The sequence below is a fragment of the Marmota marmota genome, unplaced genomic scaffold, assembly GCF_001458135.2.
Source record: "Marmota marmota marmota unplaced genomic scaffold, marMar, whole genome shotgun sequence".
NCBI classification, from domain to species: Eukaryota; Metazoa; Chordata; class Mammalia; order Rodentia; family Sciuridae; genus Marmota; species Marmota marmota.
In genome coordinates this window covers 11,398,512-11,417,397 of record NW_025999932.1, presented here as the reverse complement: position 1 = coordinate 11,417,397, position 18,886 = coordinate 11,398,512, and the positions used below count along the sequence as shown (strand labels likewise).

General features: G+C 39.4%; 3 protein-coding genes across 3 annotated transcripts in view; 2 read left to right on the top strand and 1 right to left on the bottom strand.

The window, feature by feature from the left end:
- Ubac2 (UBA domain containing 2) overlaps positions 1-18,886 on the top strand; it is a 154,983-nt gene that overhangs the window by 72,641 nt on the left and 63,456 nt on the right. The gene's annotated exons all lie outside the window — the stretch shown is intronic.
- LOC125616060 (BBSome-interacting protein 1-like) lies at positions 304-3,176 on the top strand. The gene has a single exon (XM_048800691.1). It carries the CDS (start codon positions 1,518-1,520, stop codon positions 1,770-1,772), a length of 255 nt encoding a protein of 84 aa, XP_048656648.1. The 5' UTR covers positions 304-1,517; the 3' UTR covers positions 1,773-3,176.
- On the bottom strand, positions 3,318-16,266 carry LOC107140933 (G-protein coupled receptor 183). The gene is made up of 2 exons (XM_015484131.2): positions 16,025-16,266; positions 3,318-5,022 (listed from the first exon to the last, which is right to left on the bottom strand). The coding sequence occupies exon 2, from the start codon at positions 4,990-4,992 to the stop codon at positions 3,919-3,921; it is 1,074 nt and encodes a 357-aa protein (XP_015339617.1). The 5' UTR covers positions 4,993-5,022; positions 16,025-16,266; the 3' UTR covers positions 3,318-3,918.

Here is an 18,886-nt window from a genome sequence, read left to right as displayed (position 1 = left end):
GAACTCTGTATTGGCCGGTGCTGTGCCAGCTCCTGGTACATAGCAACCAGGGCCTTGTCCTCAAGGGGCTCATAGCCCAGCCAAGTTCATAAGCTGTTGTTGAGTCATTTGTCCTATTATTTAAAGATTATATACTCTGCTGGCATAAATGATACAAGTCAGCCTCTCATACTTTTTCTGGGTCCACATGATTTATTCTTTATTTTTTGATTTTGGCAGTGCTTGGGTTTGAACCCACTTGTGCTCTATTACTGAGCTTTTATTTTTTATTTCCCTCCCTCCCTTCCTCCCTCCCTTCCTTCCTTCCTTCCTTCCCAGGGTCTTGTTAGGTTGTTGAGGCTGGCAACTCTTGTTGCTCACTCTTGACCAGCTGCTTTTCTGGATTTAGTATGGGCAGCCCTCCCTGCTCATGTTGTCCACAGAACTGTGGAAGGGAAGACATCACATAACATATGGCCTGTTTCTACATTTTTGAGCTCTTTAGATATACCTGATGCCATTTCTTGTTATTCTTATACCACCACTGACTAGTTGATACATGTAATAGTTTTAAACTGAGTAGCTTTAAGGGTTTAAGAAACTTCAACCAAATGATCTTTTTAGAAATAAAAGTATTATGAAAGAAATATGGCCATCTGCCATAATAACTATCTACTTCCCCAAATGGAGTTTTCCTATCTCCCTATTTTATTTAAACTTGTAATGTATTAACTGATTCATTTAGAAAATACTTATAAGTTATAATTTACCGCTCCCCCACCGCACCCTGTGGTACTGGGAATCAAACCCAGGGGTGCTCAACTACTGAGCTACATCCCCCCCACCTTTTTAAATTTTGATACAGGGCCTCATTAAATTGCTGAGGCTGGATACAACTTGTGATCCTCCTTCTTCAGCCTTCCAAGTAGCTGGGATTATAGGTGCTCATGTGCCCAGCACAGTTTTTAAACAGATGTAGATCACCTCCTTTGTTCTGTAACAGAATACAAAAATTGTCTAGCACTGCCTCTGTGCTCCAAGTTTACCTACTACTGGTGAAGGGACTGTGCCAGCAATAAAAGTGAAGTTAACTAACAATACAAGATGATGCGAGAGAGCCCTAGGTCATGGTGAGTGACGGCTGGGTGAATGGAGTAGGCCGTGAGGCCTTGGGAAGGAGAGAGAAGGGCTGAGTTTGACTGGACTATAGACTTAGAAAAGATTATTTGGAGATTTGTTTAGAGTTTACCTTTTTGTCGTAGGCTACTGAAATCTAGATACCATCATGTTTATAAGTTTGTGGTGAGGTGGAAGGGAAACGTGGGAAACTTAAGGTAAAAGAATGTACTGTTCCTTTCTTCCCCTGGTCTTACCGTTACCCCCGGCAACAGCTGACCTTCTGGGAAAGAATGTGTCTTTCCTTCCATAGGCTTCAGTCAAGAACTCTGACATCTTGATACTACCAGATTGGATGCTAAAACAGCAATAAGACAACCGGAACTTTGAGGAAAAAACTTACTGTATCCAATAGTTCGTACATGGCAGAAGTAAAGTCAGTGTTCCAGGAAGTTCTTCCAAACCAAGGGCAGCTGTTTGTGGAAGGTATAAGCACAATGGTGCTCTGTAAACCCAAACTTTTACCCTTAAAATCTTTGACTCTGGAAAAACTGGAGAAAATGCAGCAAGCAGCACAGTTCACTAACAAGAAATGTCAGAAAAAGAACACAACAGCAAATAACCCATTGATGAGACTTACCATAGGGAACACCCTTCCTTACTTACCTACCACTTAGTAATTAGAAAGTGTTCTGCAGCTATATGCTGAAAGTAGGATTTAATAAAACTGGTAACAGTCATGCTCACGTAAATGAAAATAAAATTCCCAAGATTGGTAAAACTTGTGAATTTAAACCGTGGTTTGTGTTGACCACAAGCAGTTGAAACTCTGAATTGAATCTCACAGAATTTTCTTTGACTCATGTTTTTAGAATTTCAAATTGTTCTTCATTCCTACTGTTACCAGTTTTAAATTTACAGGCACAAATGACTAATTGTAACTTTTATATACAGAGGATCTTTGTAAGTTTATTAAATACCTGAATTTGAAGATCAAAAAAAAAAAATGTGCTGTTCCTCTGTCAAGTGCTACAGGTATTGACCTTCTTGTGTGAAGGAACCTAAGAATTGGTCCCATGAGCACCTTGTCATTGGCTCATCTGCAGGATGGTCTGTGTTCCAGTGTAGTCTGGAACTGGTTTACCATAAAGAGCCTCAGACATTGAGGAGGCTCTGTTTTGTGTCTTTGGTTCTGGTTTTCCTTTAGTTGTCTTCACAATGGTTTCTTTTTAGACATCTGACTCAAATGACCACCTCGTGCCACCTTGCACAAAATATCTAGTGCTTGCCCTTTGTTCCCTTCCACTTGGGAAAGTTTATAGATGGAATGAAGGCAAGGTAGTTAGATCCCAACTTTTTTCCATGCAGTCTCGTCTATCACCTATTTCTAGGAGGCATTTTAAAGGCCATGTGGCTTTTTGTGAAGTTAATATAACACAGATCTGAACTATACATCAACCATTGTTGCACCAACCATTAAGATTAATTTCTTTATGGGATAAAAAGTGAGCAAGATTAGAATTTGAAATAGTCTGAGGGTCTAAAGCCCAATACAAATTTAAAGTATGACTTATGATATAGTCTTTTGTTTCTTTAACTTCTGTTATCAAAATTAGTATCATTGTCAATTGAGATAACCAACCATACTAAGGAAATTTCAGGGGCTTTGTAATCCATTCTGAGCAGTCAGACAGATTGAGCTTAGAAAGGAACTACTGTTTGTAGTGAGGTATTTATTTGAGCAAGTGTATAGTGTTGTAAAGAATCCTGAGAACTCTTATAATTTTATATTTTACTTCCTGTCTTATCTGGGCAAGTATCAACCATACACTCTGCTGTTCACCCCCGCCCCTAGCCTTTCTTATAATCCAGACTACAGAAACATAGATACAAGGTACAATCAATCTGGGAATAAAAAAGAATTTCCCCCATGGGAAATGATGATCCCCTATGGACCCAAGGGAAGACAAACATATATGCTTATTTTTTACCCCTAAGGAGAATTTAGCAAGTGACCCCTTCTCCCAGTGGAGACCTCCCTATTTCTGAGCAGTGGCCCTTAAATACTGCCCTGGCTGTGTGGGGAAAGGTGGACACCTGTGTTGTCTCAGTCACCATCAACATTTACAATATTGCTTTTTTAATCTACCTGTTCCTAATTTTACTCCCCCTCTAACTTCTGCTGGTAGTTCATAGTGAACAGTGAGGGACATAGTCATAAATCTGTAGCTTCCTACTTTTTATTCCAGAAGTGTTCTTTGAAACAGTTATGACTCAGAACAAAACAAAATAAAAACCATATTATTGAGGAGACAAAGATCTAAAATGGAAGGAAATATGCATTTAAGAAATACGTTACCAGGCCAGGGCTGTGGTAGAGCGCTTGCCTAGCATGTGTGAGACACTGGGTTTGATCCTGGGAACCACATAAAAATAAACAAATACAATAAAAGTATAAAAAAGGAAATATGTTACCAAAATATATTACAATATTAACATTTTTACACTGATAATATACAATCTATCAGTCTCTTGCCACATTATTGGCAGGAAATATTAATGATTTTTTATTAATGTAAAACTTTTTCTTCACCAAGAGTTAGAGAGCTTCCTTTTGATACAGTATTATTTCATTTATTAATTAGAACTTGCTTTATACTGTTCTCTTGAGCTTAAACTTGATGTTTCTCAATCAGTTTATCCATTGATGGTGGGAAATAGTGTCCATTTGAAAGGCATCCTGATTGGAAGCTGAATAGTTGTTTTACTTTGGGAGAGAAGTCCTACAGAGTTCATACCAAGTCCAGGGAGGATGCGGTCCCTTTACTTTCCATTTGAAGTCTTGGAGTGTATCATCATCTGCGACTCTGTCATTTCACGTGAATTTTCTTCGGGAGCTGACCTCACTGCGCTGGAAATCGATACGCTGACTTGACGTTTCAGCATCTTCATGACCTTTCTCTTGTACCCTTTACATGCAAAGAAATATATAAAAGGGTCCATGCAGCAGTTGAAGTTCATCAAGCACACCGTGAAGTGCAGAGAAATCTGGAATGAATGCCTTTGGTGGCACTCGAGGAGGTCAGAGAAGTGAAGTTTCTTGATCATGTGTTGGATAATTGCCACGTGGTAGGGCGTGAAGCAGAGAACAAACACGACAATGATGAAAATGATTGTGTTGAGGGCTTTTCTGTTTACACCAGATTTCTCTGCGAGTGGGTTTTGTTTGGCAGTTCTGAAGAGCTTGCAGCAGATCTGCGAGTAGCAGATGAGGATGATCATGAGTGGAAGCACGTATCCAATAAAACACGCACCCAGTAGAATCCAGGGAAGAGACTCTGTGTCTTCAAAATTGGGATACTCCATGCAAGTGATCCTTTCATTCTCCTGCTTGGACATGGGGCTGATGAGTAGTGGGAGAGTTTGAGCAAAGACCAGAATCCAGACAAATATGCACACAGCTTTGGCATGCTCAATTCTCTTCATCTTGTTGTAGCGGAGAGGGTGCACCACGGCAATGAAGCGGTCGATGCTCAGGCAGGTCATGAAGTTCACCCCGGCGTAAGTGTTGATGTAGAACACCAGAGCTGTTATCCTGCACAGGGCGTCACCCATCTGCCAGTCAAAGCCCAGTGCATAGTAGGCTATCCGCGTAGGCAAAGCCGTGGTGAAAAGGATGTCAGAAATCACCAGATTCATGGAATAGAGGGTGGTAGAGTTGATTTTTTTCCTGTTTTGGACAATGACAACCAAGGCCAGTAGGTTTCCCACCAGCCCGATGATGAATACGAGGCTATAATGCAGAGGCATTACTATCCTGGCCGTGTCTTGGTGTGCATAGAGGTCACAGTCATTTCCCTGAGGAGTTGTGGGAGGTGTGGTGAAATTGCTAGCCATCTCTAGACCCAGTGGTGGCAGGCAGGATCTCTAGGAACAAAACAAGGCTCTATTTAATTAAAGACATATTTAACTCAGAGCAACTTAATCTACCACTTATATATCTAGTTTTTAAAGTTTCACTATTGATACAGTTTTTTTAAATCTATGATATATCATGTGGTTCCATGTACGATAACAGGAAGAACAGAGAATAAGATGTATATTTTTACTCTCACAGTTTGTGGCTTTGGTAAAGCCCTGGCAAAGGAACTGGAACCATCTAAATAGGGCAAATGCATTTTTGTGAGAAGAGGGGATGCACTAACTTTTGGGGCAGAAATTCCCCTTCCTTTTTTCTGAATCACTGTCTGATTAAGAATAAAGTCATGTAAAGCACCCCACATTTTAGGTGGGCATTAAATTTTGCTTTTAAATTGAATTTCAGTTGGATCTTTTTGTTGTCGTTATTGTTTTCCAAATGTATATCACTGCCAGGAAATGAAATTAGTCACACACTGGTGTAGTGAATATGAACTTACCACAGTGATCTGATTTGTGTTAACCTAAAAAGTATGAGAAATAAGCATAGGCCTTATTAGGAACTGAAAGTTAGGGTTTCAGAGAAAAAGAAGAAGGTGGTGACCATGACAACCAGGACTAAAATGACAAGAAGGAAAAGAAAGAAAAAGGGAGAGAAAAGACTTAAGATGTTTCAGGAAGTTTTAAAATCACATGTGGGTCGTGCTATCTGCACATGGGTTTGAGTGTCCTGCTGTGCCCACTGAGTATCTTCAGGTCCCTGTGGTCTATGTGCTTTTCTGTGTCTAGATTTTATGTAGATATTTGATAGATATTCCACAGTCCAGTTTGTTGATGCATGATTTGTATAGCTACTCCTTCCATGCACATTTAGTTTATTTCTACTTCCTTTCTTGTTATATAAATAATGTTAAGACTGAAATTTCAAATCCAAAATTGAAAACTCCTGCAGTAAGCTCCCCATAAGAGGGTAAATGTTCAATCATTATTGATTAAATACTTTTTATATGAAAAAAAGAGGGTAAATGTTGGTAAAAGTAGGAAAAGCAGAGCAATAACTCCTGTGATTATTATTATTATTTTTATCTTTTTAAAATAACTTTTCTTTATTTATGTGGTGCTGAGGATCGAACCCAGTGTTTCACATGTTCTAGGCAAGTGCTCTACTACTGAGTCACAGCCCCATTCCTGTATGTGATTATTTTTAGAAAATAAGTTACTTATCTGATGGTATTATCTGAATAAATCTCATATGAAAATCACCAAAATTAAGGGGGAATTTTTTTTTAGAGAGAGAGAATTTTTTAATTTTTTTTTCAGTTTTCGGTGGACACAACATCTTTATTTTATTTTTATGTGGTGCTGAGGATCGAACCCAGCACCCCGCACATGCCAGGCGAGCGCGCTACTGCTTGAGCCACATCCCCAGCCCCAGGAAAAAATTTTAATGGATCTAGTCATGCTGTGCTTGTGGTATTTTAAGAGAAAAGGACAATATCCTTTCTCTCAATGAAAGCTCTGACTACCAATCCACTTGTCTACCTGCTGTATTAAGTGTTGGGTCTGTGCCAGCATTGGAGCAATCTTGAAACAGGTACGCTCATGGGAATTAAGGTTTATCTTAGGACTGCCCTCCTAGGTGTGCACTGCAGTGTAGATAGGCGAATCCTTACAGCATGCAAATGTATCCTAAAACAAAAGAGAACAAGAACAGAAACAGAACATTTTGAAATCTATAAGAGGACCAGAAAGGACACTATGAGGAAGAACACAAGAAGGAGGATGGTAAATAGAAAACAGAAAAAGGAGGTAGAAATGTGTCCCAGAAAACTTAAATGAATCGAATTTGCCTATAGTATTGGTTTGGATTTTTTTTTTTTTTTTTAACAACACAACTATATGCTACCTCGAAGAGAATATAACTCTTCAGAAAGATTGAAAATAAAGACATACCAGACAAATCCCAATGAATGAAAAGGTAGAGTAGCAATCTTAACATCAAACAAAAAAAAAATAGACTGCAAGGCAAATTCAATATCAATAGGAAGAGAAACAGAGGGTCACTACAAAAGTTAAGAACAGACCACATAGAACATAAAAATAATCATGATACACGTGTGTTACAGCAAAATTTGGCTGAATTCAAAGATAAAATGAGCAAATCCACAGTCATTATGGGAAATCTTACACATTTCTATTGAAATATGACAGATAATAAAAAAAGAGGTTAAAGACTTTGAAGATTTACCCAACATTATTTAAAGACTGTTAGAATTTGTGGTAAAGGCCTATGAGCATATCTGCACATTTGACGTCATAGTAGGTCATCAGAGGAACCTCAGCTTTCAGAAAATCATTAGTGAGCAGATGACATTGTCTGACTGGGATGCAGTTAAATTAGAAACCAGCAATAACATGATAAAGGATACATTTGGAAACTAAAATGGTATATTTCTAAGGAACTCTTGGATTAAAGAAGAAATCATAGTGGGGGTTTTGAAATGCTTAGAACTAAATGACAAAAATAATACTTGCTGTGCAGTGCAGCTAAGGAGTCAATCCAAGATAGAGGCAAAATGTTGAGTGCATTGATTGAAAAGAAAAGAATGAAAATAGTTGAGTATACTGCTCAAAAAGCTAGAAAAGAAAATAATCATTCCCAAATAAAATAATAAAAACAATTGTGGAGATTAGTGAAATAAGAAAACAAAGTAAACAGAATACAGTAAATATGGGCTTTATATATAGTGCAGAAAAAAAAAAAAGGAGTAGTTCCTAAATATGAACTCATGGGAATCACATTGTAGAATTAAAGTTGAAAGAAACTGTTATCCATTTATTTGGGAAATGCCTTCTGCGAGAAGCAACTTTTCAGGAACCAAAACCAGGCACAGGAGGTGAAAATTCTAGACAAGGGTTGCAGCTGAGGATTAGGCATCAAGAATTTCTTTTATTGTTATTTTTCTAACATTTTTCTAGAAGTTTTTTTTTTTCTTTTTTTCCTTTTCCCCCTGAAAGTCTCAACAAAAGTTTTGAGGAGTATTTCAAGTCAGGTTAATAGGAGATTAAAATACATGGCAGCGGGGAACCACACCATGGAGTCTGAGAAACCTACATGTGAATATTATTGTAGAGATTATTCACATGGCTTCACCTTCAGAGAAGGCGCCACTACCTGAAGCTTGTAAATGACATCTGACCACATCTCTGAGTGAAGTATAGCATTTGGTAGGGCCAGGAGCAGCAGGGGTTACAGAGCAGCTCATGCTGCAGGAGTGTTTAGCACAGTGTTAGTTATAAAGGTGAAGATTTGCAAACAGCTCAAACAACTTTTGGGAAGTTGATTGAATATTTTATGATATAGCCACAGAGTGGGGCATCATGCAGCTGCTGAAAATGGCAGCATAGAAACCTACTTCTTGATAGGGACTTATGCTAAGGAAAGCAGATGGCATGACATAGTACTTTGGGGAGGAAAAGCAAATCACCCCTATACACACACACACAGAAAGAAAGATGTTTGCATGGATCTTATAGATGCCAGAATAAAACATTGTGCGAGTAATTTGAGGACTTTATCCACAGAGTCTAAAATGTTAACATTGAACATGAACTGAGTGAAATGAATAAGTAAATGATTTTTTTAATCTGAAGGAGAAATTTTTTTATTTAACTCTTCTTGCAAAAAACCTTGTCATCTGACGTACTTTTCAAAGCTTGCCTTTTCATACTTTTTATTCACATTCATGCATTGACTTCCTAGGCGCCTACCTTCAAATCATGTCCTTGTAGGAACCTCACAGCAAACCACCACACTAAGCATTGGTGTCCCCCACCTGCTTCCCAGGTGAGGAGCTGAGGGCTCAAGAGGCTCAAGATTATGTTGGGTCCTTCCCTGATGTTGTGTCCAGTCATTTGCAGGGGCAGCTGTTTCACTTGTGATTTCAAAATACAGCGTGGGCATGGAGTGGCTTTCCTCTCCAGAGCAGATGGGCGGCTCTTCCTAAGGGCAAGGGGATCCCTGCCTCCAGGAGAATTGCCAAGTGCAAAGCCAGCCCTGAGGGGAAGACTGTTTGAGAGGCTTTCTTGCTGACCACTCTAGTTCCTGAGCTGGCCAAAGAAAGCTCTTGCAGAATATGGACATGTGGATGAGATGTGTCAAGACTGGTCTTAGCCAGTGTAACTCCACATCATGTACAACCCCTAAAAATGGGAAGTTATACTCAATGTATGTATGATATGTCAAAAAACATTCTGCCATGTATAACTTAAAAGAACAAATAAAAAATATTTTTTAAAAAAAGGAAACAAATGCTACAAGGGCAGAGATTTCCATTTTATTTACAGAGGTATCCATACATCAGGAACATGCCTTGCATACAGAAAACCGTCAATAAATATTTTTGAAACCGTGAGGGAAAAAAACTGGTCTTAGGTAAAAGAGACTCAAGGTGGTTTTGAAATATGACATTATATAACTCTAATGTCACATTAGTTCTTGCCAGTATCTCTCCTGTGTTATTCATGCTATAGTTTAGCTGGTTTTATGATCTCCAAATTAAGGAGTCCTTGACGGTTATTCAGCCATTCTTATAGTGATCAAGCCCCAGTTTATTATAATCTCTTAGAGATACTACTTTATACCTTCCTTTGATCATTTTATGGGTTATTTTCCTGAAATTTGAAATAGCTCCACTCTTTTATTAGCAATCCTTACTGTCTGCGCCTGCACATGCTGTGTCCTGGGACTACAGAAATGATGCCTTTTTATGTCAGAGCCTCTGGAGCAGAAGGATGAGCAGCGTGCTGGGAATGTGCGGGTACGTTTGCTGTACTCCTTCTGCTTGTCTTTGCTCTACAGTGTGCCTCTGGCAGCCTTTGGATTATAAATTCCTATTTTATTCACTTTCAAGTATAACTTTTTGTTTCTTCTTAGATGTATTTTAAGTATTTTGCATTTTAATTATTAGGAAGCAGCTTCTGGCATGTTTATATAATATCTATCTATCTGTCTTGTCTCTGAGTTAAACTTGAAAGTACCATCACTCATTGTATTGCCTAGGGAAAAGCCCACAGAAGTGTTGGTCCTAAATCACTTTTCCTTTGAACACTAATAGTTGTAAGAATGGCAGTGTCCTCATAATGCTTGTGGTGAAAAGGTGTAGTCCCTGAGTTGTTGTGTTGCATGCTCCATACAGGGAGGGACAGGAGTCGGGATGGCCTTTTCCCTGAGGGCATGGATAGTGACTGGGCTGCATGCCTTGTGGATCCTTGTTTAGGTTTGACCTGAAGAACAGGGTTCAGCTGGCCTCTAAAATACCTACACCTCCTGGGATTGAGCTACCTGGAGGCCATCTCTGCCGCCCTCTTGTTTTATGGATAAGCAAAGGACACAATTCCTGTTTTGTCTCTGTAATGTGATATTTGATCATTTTAACTTTTCTGTTATCCTAATACATGTAAAATAATAAATTTATTCCTCGTCAAAATATCTTCCAAAGTATTTTCACTTACATTTTTGGAAGTGGGCCTGCGTGTATTTTCTGTAAAATTTGTTTCATTGCCAATAGGCTTGCTGACATTTCTTGAGATATTATCACCTTATTTTTGCATAACCGGACATGTTGACATGAACTGACAGGGTTGTTTGTTCTAGCCACAAAAAGTGGAAAAACAAAGCCCCCCCTCAAAAAAAAATGTTTAATTTCTTTAGTATTTAAGAAAATTGTCTAAGCTTCATTGTGATCCATGCTCTGGAAAATGTTTACCCTGGAAACCAACTTGAAGGCACTTGTGACTTTTGAAAGGATCCATACACCTTCTACTGTCCTAGGCATGTGTTTCGGTAACTAAAGTATTTTCTTAGCTTTTATTCATGGCAGAAACAGAAAAAAAGCAAAGATTTAGTTCATACTAAAATAATAGCTTTTGGTTTTTAATTTAAGATTCCTGAAGTGTCACCTTGATCCACTAATGTTTATTTTAATAATCAGTTCCTTAAGTGTATAAAGTTTGTAGGGCTAAACTATTAGGAAGTTTCCTTAAATTCAGCTTTAGCAATGAAGTTTCCTAAATTCAGCTTTAGCATCAAGTAGGATGACTTTTCTGTAAGGTGTCAGGGTCTGATCCAGACCACCTCACACAGAGAGGTGACCTGGCTCCAAGTGCTGAAGATGAAGTCCCAAAAACATGCGTCAGAAACAACCAGGGGAACCACCAAAATGTGCATGTACAGATGTTCATTATAGTTTTATTGTTAAATGATGAATGCTATGTGATCTGAATCTTCCTCTGATTTCTGTTGACATGCTGTCCTTGGGCTGTTTTCCTGAAGAATGGTAGGATTGAGGAAATGTTTCCAGAGTGGGGAGAAATAGCATCATTGGGAAAGGAGAGGGAAGAAGGCGGCTCAAGGTTATTGGAGTAACAAAGATGTGGTCTTACTGAGGAAACAAAAACCAGCAAGATGTGCCAGGATGCTAGATGAGGCCAGGCCGCTTCTGTTCTTAGAAACAAACACATCCACCCCGTGGAAGAAAGATATCGTTCATGACTTCTTTCTCTGATTACCTAGTTTTATAAGCCCTCCTCAAATAATTGAAAAAACATTCTTGTTCTTGTCCAAACAGGGACCCTGTTTGGTCCAGTATCCCACACACAGGTTCCTAACACTCAATCACCTTTGTTCTTGCCTTGTTTTTAGTCAACTAAACAAGTACCCCTGAGCTGCTGGGTGTGCCATTTGCCTGCAAAATGAGCAGGTGGGAAACATTAATTCTTGCAGTGGAGAAGAAACCTGAGGCACGGCTGCAGCCACCTGTCACTGAGGGGCAGGTCAGGTTGTCCTTTCTACTGTGATGTCGAGCCACTGCTGTAAGTCAGCACCTGCCCTGTAACCTAGTTAAATAAATCTTTGTACACTATTAGATGATTTTTTTCCCCACAAACAGGTGTGCCTGTAATCCATTGAACATACTCTCAGCATTCCTGCATCCTTGTAAAAAATCAGAGATACAGGAGTGACTGTATTCAGAGCAGAGTTGACCTGGTCAGTCTGTCTGGGGTGACCTCCCCTGCCTCCTGGGGAGCTACCTTTCTCTGGTTTGTGGAGGTGTGAAGAACTGACAGGCTGGCATGGGCAGCCTTCCCAAGACCTTATTAGGTCTGTGACTCTTCTGCTTCTGATCCCATGACGTTCAGACCATCTTTTAGTAGGTTGCAAAAGGTCATTGACAGGACAAAACACAAAGAACTTTTTTAAGGTAGAGCAACAGTGTTCACCAGTCTGCAGTTTTTTCTTTGTGCCTCTCACAGTGTCCTGCCCCAGCGGGCACTCCCTGAAGACCAGCTTCAGCTCACAGACCTGCCCGCTGGCATCATGGGAAGTGAAAGATGCCCGAGTGTCAGGTTGTTTGGTTAGACACCCACTTGCATACTTAAGGTTTTACATATTCCTACTGTTTTTATTTCATCTTTCACCAATTTTTTCTTGTGTGGCGTTAATACTGACTAGGAAGGATGGAAGTTATAAAGATGAAGATGACGATGTTTAGAGAACTGTAAGAAGCAATCTATCCATGACACTCATTCCAGCATGAGAAACAGACCTTCTGTTTGTGTGCAGCATGCTTGTGGGGTCCTGGATAGTGGGATCACACAGCAGAAGGCTCTTGATGGCAAAGGGCTGTGTCTGTACACTCTTTCTCCTGAGTCCAGAATGTTTTTAGAATTAGTATGCACCTTTCCTCCTGAAAGTCCAAGGGAGTTTCAGGCTTTATCTTTATTCTCTCAACTAATCTAGGCAGGACAAAATTTCCTTGTTTTATGGATAAATGGAGTTTCAGGTGAAATCAGTCATTTGCTCAGGGTTCTTCACAGCCTGTCTATGCAAGTGGCCAGGGCTCCGAGTCCTTTAGTTGGCAGGCCTGTGTGCTCACCTCTGCACTACCCCCACGTGGCTGTGTCTGTCCGCGTGCCTCTCTGTGTCCTCCTCGCTCTCTGCTGCTGTGCAGCAGCCTCTCAAAGAGCCCTCGGATGGTGCCTGTCTGCTGCAGGCAAACTGAAACCGTGATTACGCATCCTTCATGATGGGGCTGTGCCCCCTCTTCCTCTGGGTGGCTGGCCACCTTCCCTCTTAACATGCGCTGGCTACAGCCATACCAAGCCACTTGTAGTCTTTGGATGTCGCCTGTTCCCTCCCACAGTGTGCCTTCTGGCACTCTTCTCTTCTTGCCCCTGTCCTGCAGTCTCAGCTTGTACTTTCCTTTGACATAGCCGTGGAAACTAGCTGTTCCTGGAAGCTTTCCTGATTCTACCCCATTCCCCCGGGGAAGGCATGGTGGTGTCTTTGCTGGGGGACTGAGGTTTTCCTGGTCCAGCATCCCATGATGTTGATGTCTTCTGCCTCCAGCTAACCAGTCAGCAAATACTCATTTGCTAAAGAAGAGCCAAATCTTATTCCTCCTGGTCCTCACTGAAAGGTCCACTCTGAGACAACAGTAAGTTCTGGATGGATAATAATGTCCATACTACTCAACAGACTGTTCCAGCCACTGCCCTGGGAACCCTACATGTAGTCGCTCAAAAAACTTCCACCAGTCCATTTGTGGATGGTGAAATTGAGGCACAGAGCACTTACACGACTTGCCTAAAGACAAAGCTGTTAAGTGTCAGGGTTCAAACTCAGGCTCTTTGACTCCATTAATCACATTTGGTATGTTTTATCCCTAGTTCCTGTTTCCAGCATGCTCTGATGTGGGTGGGAAGCAAGTAAAACAGGAAGGAATCTCAAAACTGTAATATACCAACTCATTTCTGTCTGAACCAGAGAGACAAGGGCTGGGAGAAGGAGGGAGATAGGTGGATTTAAATGAAGGAGTTTGTTAATTTGTAATATGTTTTAAAGTAAACGTTGTATAAATGCATTTAGATTTTACTATTTTAATCAACATTTTAATAATAATTTGGACTGAAATTTCAATTGAAAACAGGTGGTGAAGACCCAGCATAGCATGTATCTATTAATTTATTTTTACACCTGCTTTTAAGGTTTTTGCAAAATACTTGTTATTCTTTCTTTTGGGCTTCCAAAATACCACAAATTCTCTTACCTCTTCAGTCTGCAGAGGTTTTCTCATGCATTATCTCACTTTGTATGGATGCCCAGTATTTTACAGACTTCTTGGGAAACTGATGGACTATGCAGACTGGAGGACAGTGTTTGTCCTCAGCACATTCCACCCTCTGGAGTCACCCACTCCAGCAGGCCTTAACCTTGGCAGAGAAGAAGGCCCCCCATGGACTCCTTTATTAGGGCCGAGCTCCTTTTTAGATGCAGATGTTTTAAGGATGATGACTACAGCACACATCTTAATCCCACACATCTTCATCCCATACATAACTGCTGCAAAGGAGCAGTTGATATCTAGTAAATGCCTAAAATACATGCACGAAGCCCTGTAGTTGCCCGAATTGGCATTTATACTGTGGAATGACAGATAATAGTACTAATAAACTCTTAGAAGCCTGCTGAAAGTGACTTTTAAAAGGAATTATCTTCACAGCCAGCCCCATAACCTCTGAGCATGTGAGTGAGGCTCTTTATGGGGCCAGTACTCTTGCGGTTTTAGGTTCAAAAAGTAAAATTAACCCCCAGAAACAAAAAGTGCTCTCAAATTCCAGAAAGCATGGTTAGATATATAATCTCCCATAGACTCAAAATCATTATGCAAAATATTCCATAGAATCTTCATGTAAATTCAAGAAAATAATTTTCACAGAAATAATAGGGCAAGGAAATTTTGCCTTTTGGATTCATCCTTTGGCAGTTTAATAGGTGTGGGGGAAATTGCAGACATTGTTTTCACACTATGAGAGACAGTATTAGACTAATGTGGCAGAAATCTTACTCCCTATTTTACAAATGAAGCAACTGAAGCCAGAGACATTAAGCAACTTGTATCGGGCTTTGGGCATAACAGAGCCCAAGTTTGGATCTGATCCTAGAGCCACTGCTCTTAACCATTACGCTATATTGTGCTCAGATTAACACCAGACAGACAGAACCCACCGCCAAAAACAAGGAAAACAACAAAAAACCCACACCCTTCTTGAAAGGAAGTCTCTTCATAATTTATATTTTGCCAGTTTTTTTTTTTTTACATCCACTCTCAACATGGACATAAATATTGGCAAATCACTACATATCATTGTTTTGTGATTTTTTTTAAAGGCAAGAAGTTCTAGGAAAAAATATGAAGCAGGTTTATACTGATCATAAAATAATACATACCAGACAACATAGATGTTATTTTTTGCACCTCTTTAATTAAAGTTTATCTTTAGAACTAAAATGCCCATGCTCACAGAGGGATAGTAGAGCCCGGACTGTTGTTACTCCTTGCTGGTAAATTGGTAAAATGTTTTTGTAAACCAAAAATAATTATTTTGTATCTAAAGCTTTAGAAAATATACTTTTTGCTCCAGGAATTCTACTACTGGAATTTTGTCCTGAGAAAAATTTTAAATATAAAAAAGACTTATATACGTAGATATGTGTTCACATAGTAAAACATAATGATTTTTACTTTAAATTGTGCCGAATGGCTAGTTATATTGTATGTAAAATGCATTAAAATTCAATAACACTCCAGTTTAAATAACTTTGTTTCTTTCCTTTCATGTTCATATATCCTGGAAAATTGACATTGTTTGCAGATTTACCCTTGATACTGTTTTTTGGTCATCTGAAATTCATGCAGAAGCATACCAAATAAGCCCTGTTTTTTGGCAGTGATATTTCTGGCATGACCCATTCATTGCTTTCACCTCACTTGATAATAGCTAATTAGAACTGCTAGTAACCATACAATCTAAACTATATTAATAACATGATTTTTGTTAGTAATGCTTATAGCTATTTAATAGATTCTTTTCCTTTACCTTTTATCCAAAACATAGATTTTTGCTTTTTTTTTTTTTTTTTTAATCTTAAGAGCATTTGTTGCCTTACCTGTCAGTGGCTTGCCTGGGCCCAGGGTAGCAGCAGCGGGTGTTGGCTCAGACTAAAATCAGCTAAGCCTGGCATGTTGCTTTAAGAGAGACTGGCCACACCTCCTTTTATGGCCCTGCCTTTCTTCCTGTCCTTCCTGTGATTGAGAGTAGAGATGATCAGTTAGTCTCACGTATGCGTGTACACTTTTTTAAAAAATGGGAAGTGAAATTTTTCTGAACTCTTAAAAAAAAATTATCCAAAAGCCCCTTGGAATTTATGAACTATTGATATCTATGGAACTTTATAAATTTTTCCATAAAGATTTAAGTATCAGAAAAAAAAATCTTTGTGGTAGTAAACCTTAAGCAAAAAATCATCATTATCATCATCATCCTAGTTACTGAGATTTTCTATTGATATTCTGTGTATAAGTGTGGGTTTTTAAACGTTTTAAGGAAAAAAGTCAGCTTTGGCAACGTTATCTATCTGGAAACTTGGTAATTTACTCAGTCTAAATCTTATCAGCTTATGACAAAGAAGCAGGTTTCTGTGGTGAGTGGGGGAAAGAGTCTCCTCCTTAGACTGGGCTAGTGGAGGTTTTGGGGCCAAAGGCCGACTGACTGCATCAGTAACTGCGACACTTAAGTGGCAAGGAGAGGTTGAAGCCACACATCTACATTGAATGCAACCCACTCTTGTGTGCAGGACAAAAAGACCTGTGCTGCTAATTTTAGAGGGTTTGGCTGCTGCCGATGTTGACTCCGTCTGAACCAATAATTGAGGTGGTGTTCACCCTTGCCTAGGTTCACCTGGCCATTCCCAGCCAGATCTGGGTCTGCAGTTAGGAAGGCAGAGATCACTCCTGTGGTGCCTGGGGTTCTGAGAGGCCTGGATCCCTGGTCTGAGGAGAACTGGTAGAGTAAGCTGAGAAGGGTTAGGCTTTGCAGGGGTATGATAATCATCCTTATGTATTTGGAAACTGTGTCATAGAAAAGAGGTCAGATTGCTTTTGTCTGTGTTCCTAACTCCAGAGAGTAGAAGGAGGACCAGCATGAGAAAGAGGTCTTTTTCCTCCAGGATTCTGTAAAACTGGCATGTGGCCATAGCTTCTCTGTGGTGTCATTAAATCCTCATAAACTCTTCAGTGCTGGGGATCTGAAGAGCATTGTTGACAAACAGAAGAGTGAACAACACATGAGCTGAATTCTTTGAATTTATGTTGGTTCTGTAAAATAAAGCTATGGAACGAAGTGATCTCCAAGACTATTCCTTGGGGGAGTGCAGCGATTTTATGACTCTGTGGACATGGCAACTAGTTCATTTAAAAAATATGGACTGAGGACTGGAATGTGGCTCAGTGCAGAGCACTTGCCTAGCGGTCCCACATCCTATCGCCAGCACCACCAGAAACAAAATCATGAATTGGCAATGTTGAGAAATTTGTCAATTTTTGGAAGGTCATTCTGTTGAGACTTTTTGGCTTGTAATTTTGGAAATATTTATAATTGTTAAGTAAAACATTGTTACATAATGAAAGCATCAACTGCTCCTTTAACAAAGCAGATTCATCCTTTAGTTGGTTATTGGCATAGTTGACTATTTAAAAGAAGAGGTGGTATCCTGCGATGCTGTTGAAGTTTCTCGTGAGATAATTTTCCGGGCTCACAGACCTTCTTTCTGTTGTTGAAAATTACCAGGGTTTCTGTAGCTGTGATTGGACTGTACACATCGAGTCGATGTCCCTTCTTAGGAGAGGTGAGATGGACATTTGTGATCTTTCTTTCTTTCTTTCTGTCTTTCTTTCTCTCTTTCTGTTGTAGTTGGACACAATACCTTTATTTTATTTATTTATTTTTATGTGGTGCTGAGGATCGAACCCAGGCCCTTGCACATGCTAGGCAAGCACTCTAGCACTGAGCCACAACCCTAGCCTGACATTTGTGATCTTAACTGTTTCCTTTATATGTTCTATTGAGTACAGTCATGAGCACATAGTGGGCACTCAGTAAATGTTAGTGGTCTTAGTTAAAGGGATGAGGGAATTCTTTATAACCTGATTTCCTTTTTATTTTTGTACCTCTGACCTCACATGCTTAAGATCAGGCTTCTGGCACTTAGCTGTTTACCATATGAAAAAGGTCAAATTGAACCATTGTTGCAAGGATAAAGACCAGATGTTGCCATAAAATAAGGAAAAGAAAAAAACTGGTCAGTGACTAATAACATTATGGTATTTTGTGAAGTCGTGTGTATACAAATAGCAATGGAATTTTTTTGCAAAACAACCCACATAATCCTGATCTAAAATATGTGTTTCTGTAGTGTGTGTACACGTGGTCTAGTATTTAGTCATCATTTAAAATTATAATGATTAATAAATTTTAAGGAATTTTAAACTTCTTCTATTGGCATATAAGTTATAAACTGTGGTCATTAAAATTCCTATCATTGTCTTCTGTTTATGTTGAAATGTAACTCAAACAAGAATTCTGCTTCAGGTTGTTTAATTATAACATCCCTTTTCATGCTTAATGGCTAGATGTAAATGGAAGAATTTCTATGAATTGAGTACCTCAGGGGACGTGTCCTGTTAGGAGAGAGGGTCTAGTGCAGTTGGCTGACCACAGTGGGATTTTATTGTTACTGAGTGACCACCCAGCCATATTGAGCATGTATGTGAAACATGTACTTTCATCCCATTTAAAATGTTAAATAAGGAAAGAAACTTTTTTAAAAAATATTTTTAGTTGTAGATGGACACAACTATCTTTATTTTATTCATTTATTTTTCCTGAGGTGCTGAGGATTGAACCCTGAGCCTCACGCATGTGAGGCAAGCACTCTACCACTGAGCTACAACCCTAGCCCCAGAAAGGGACT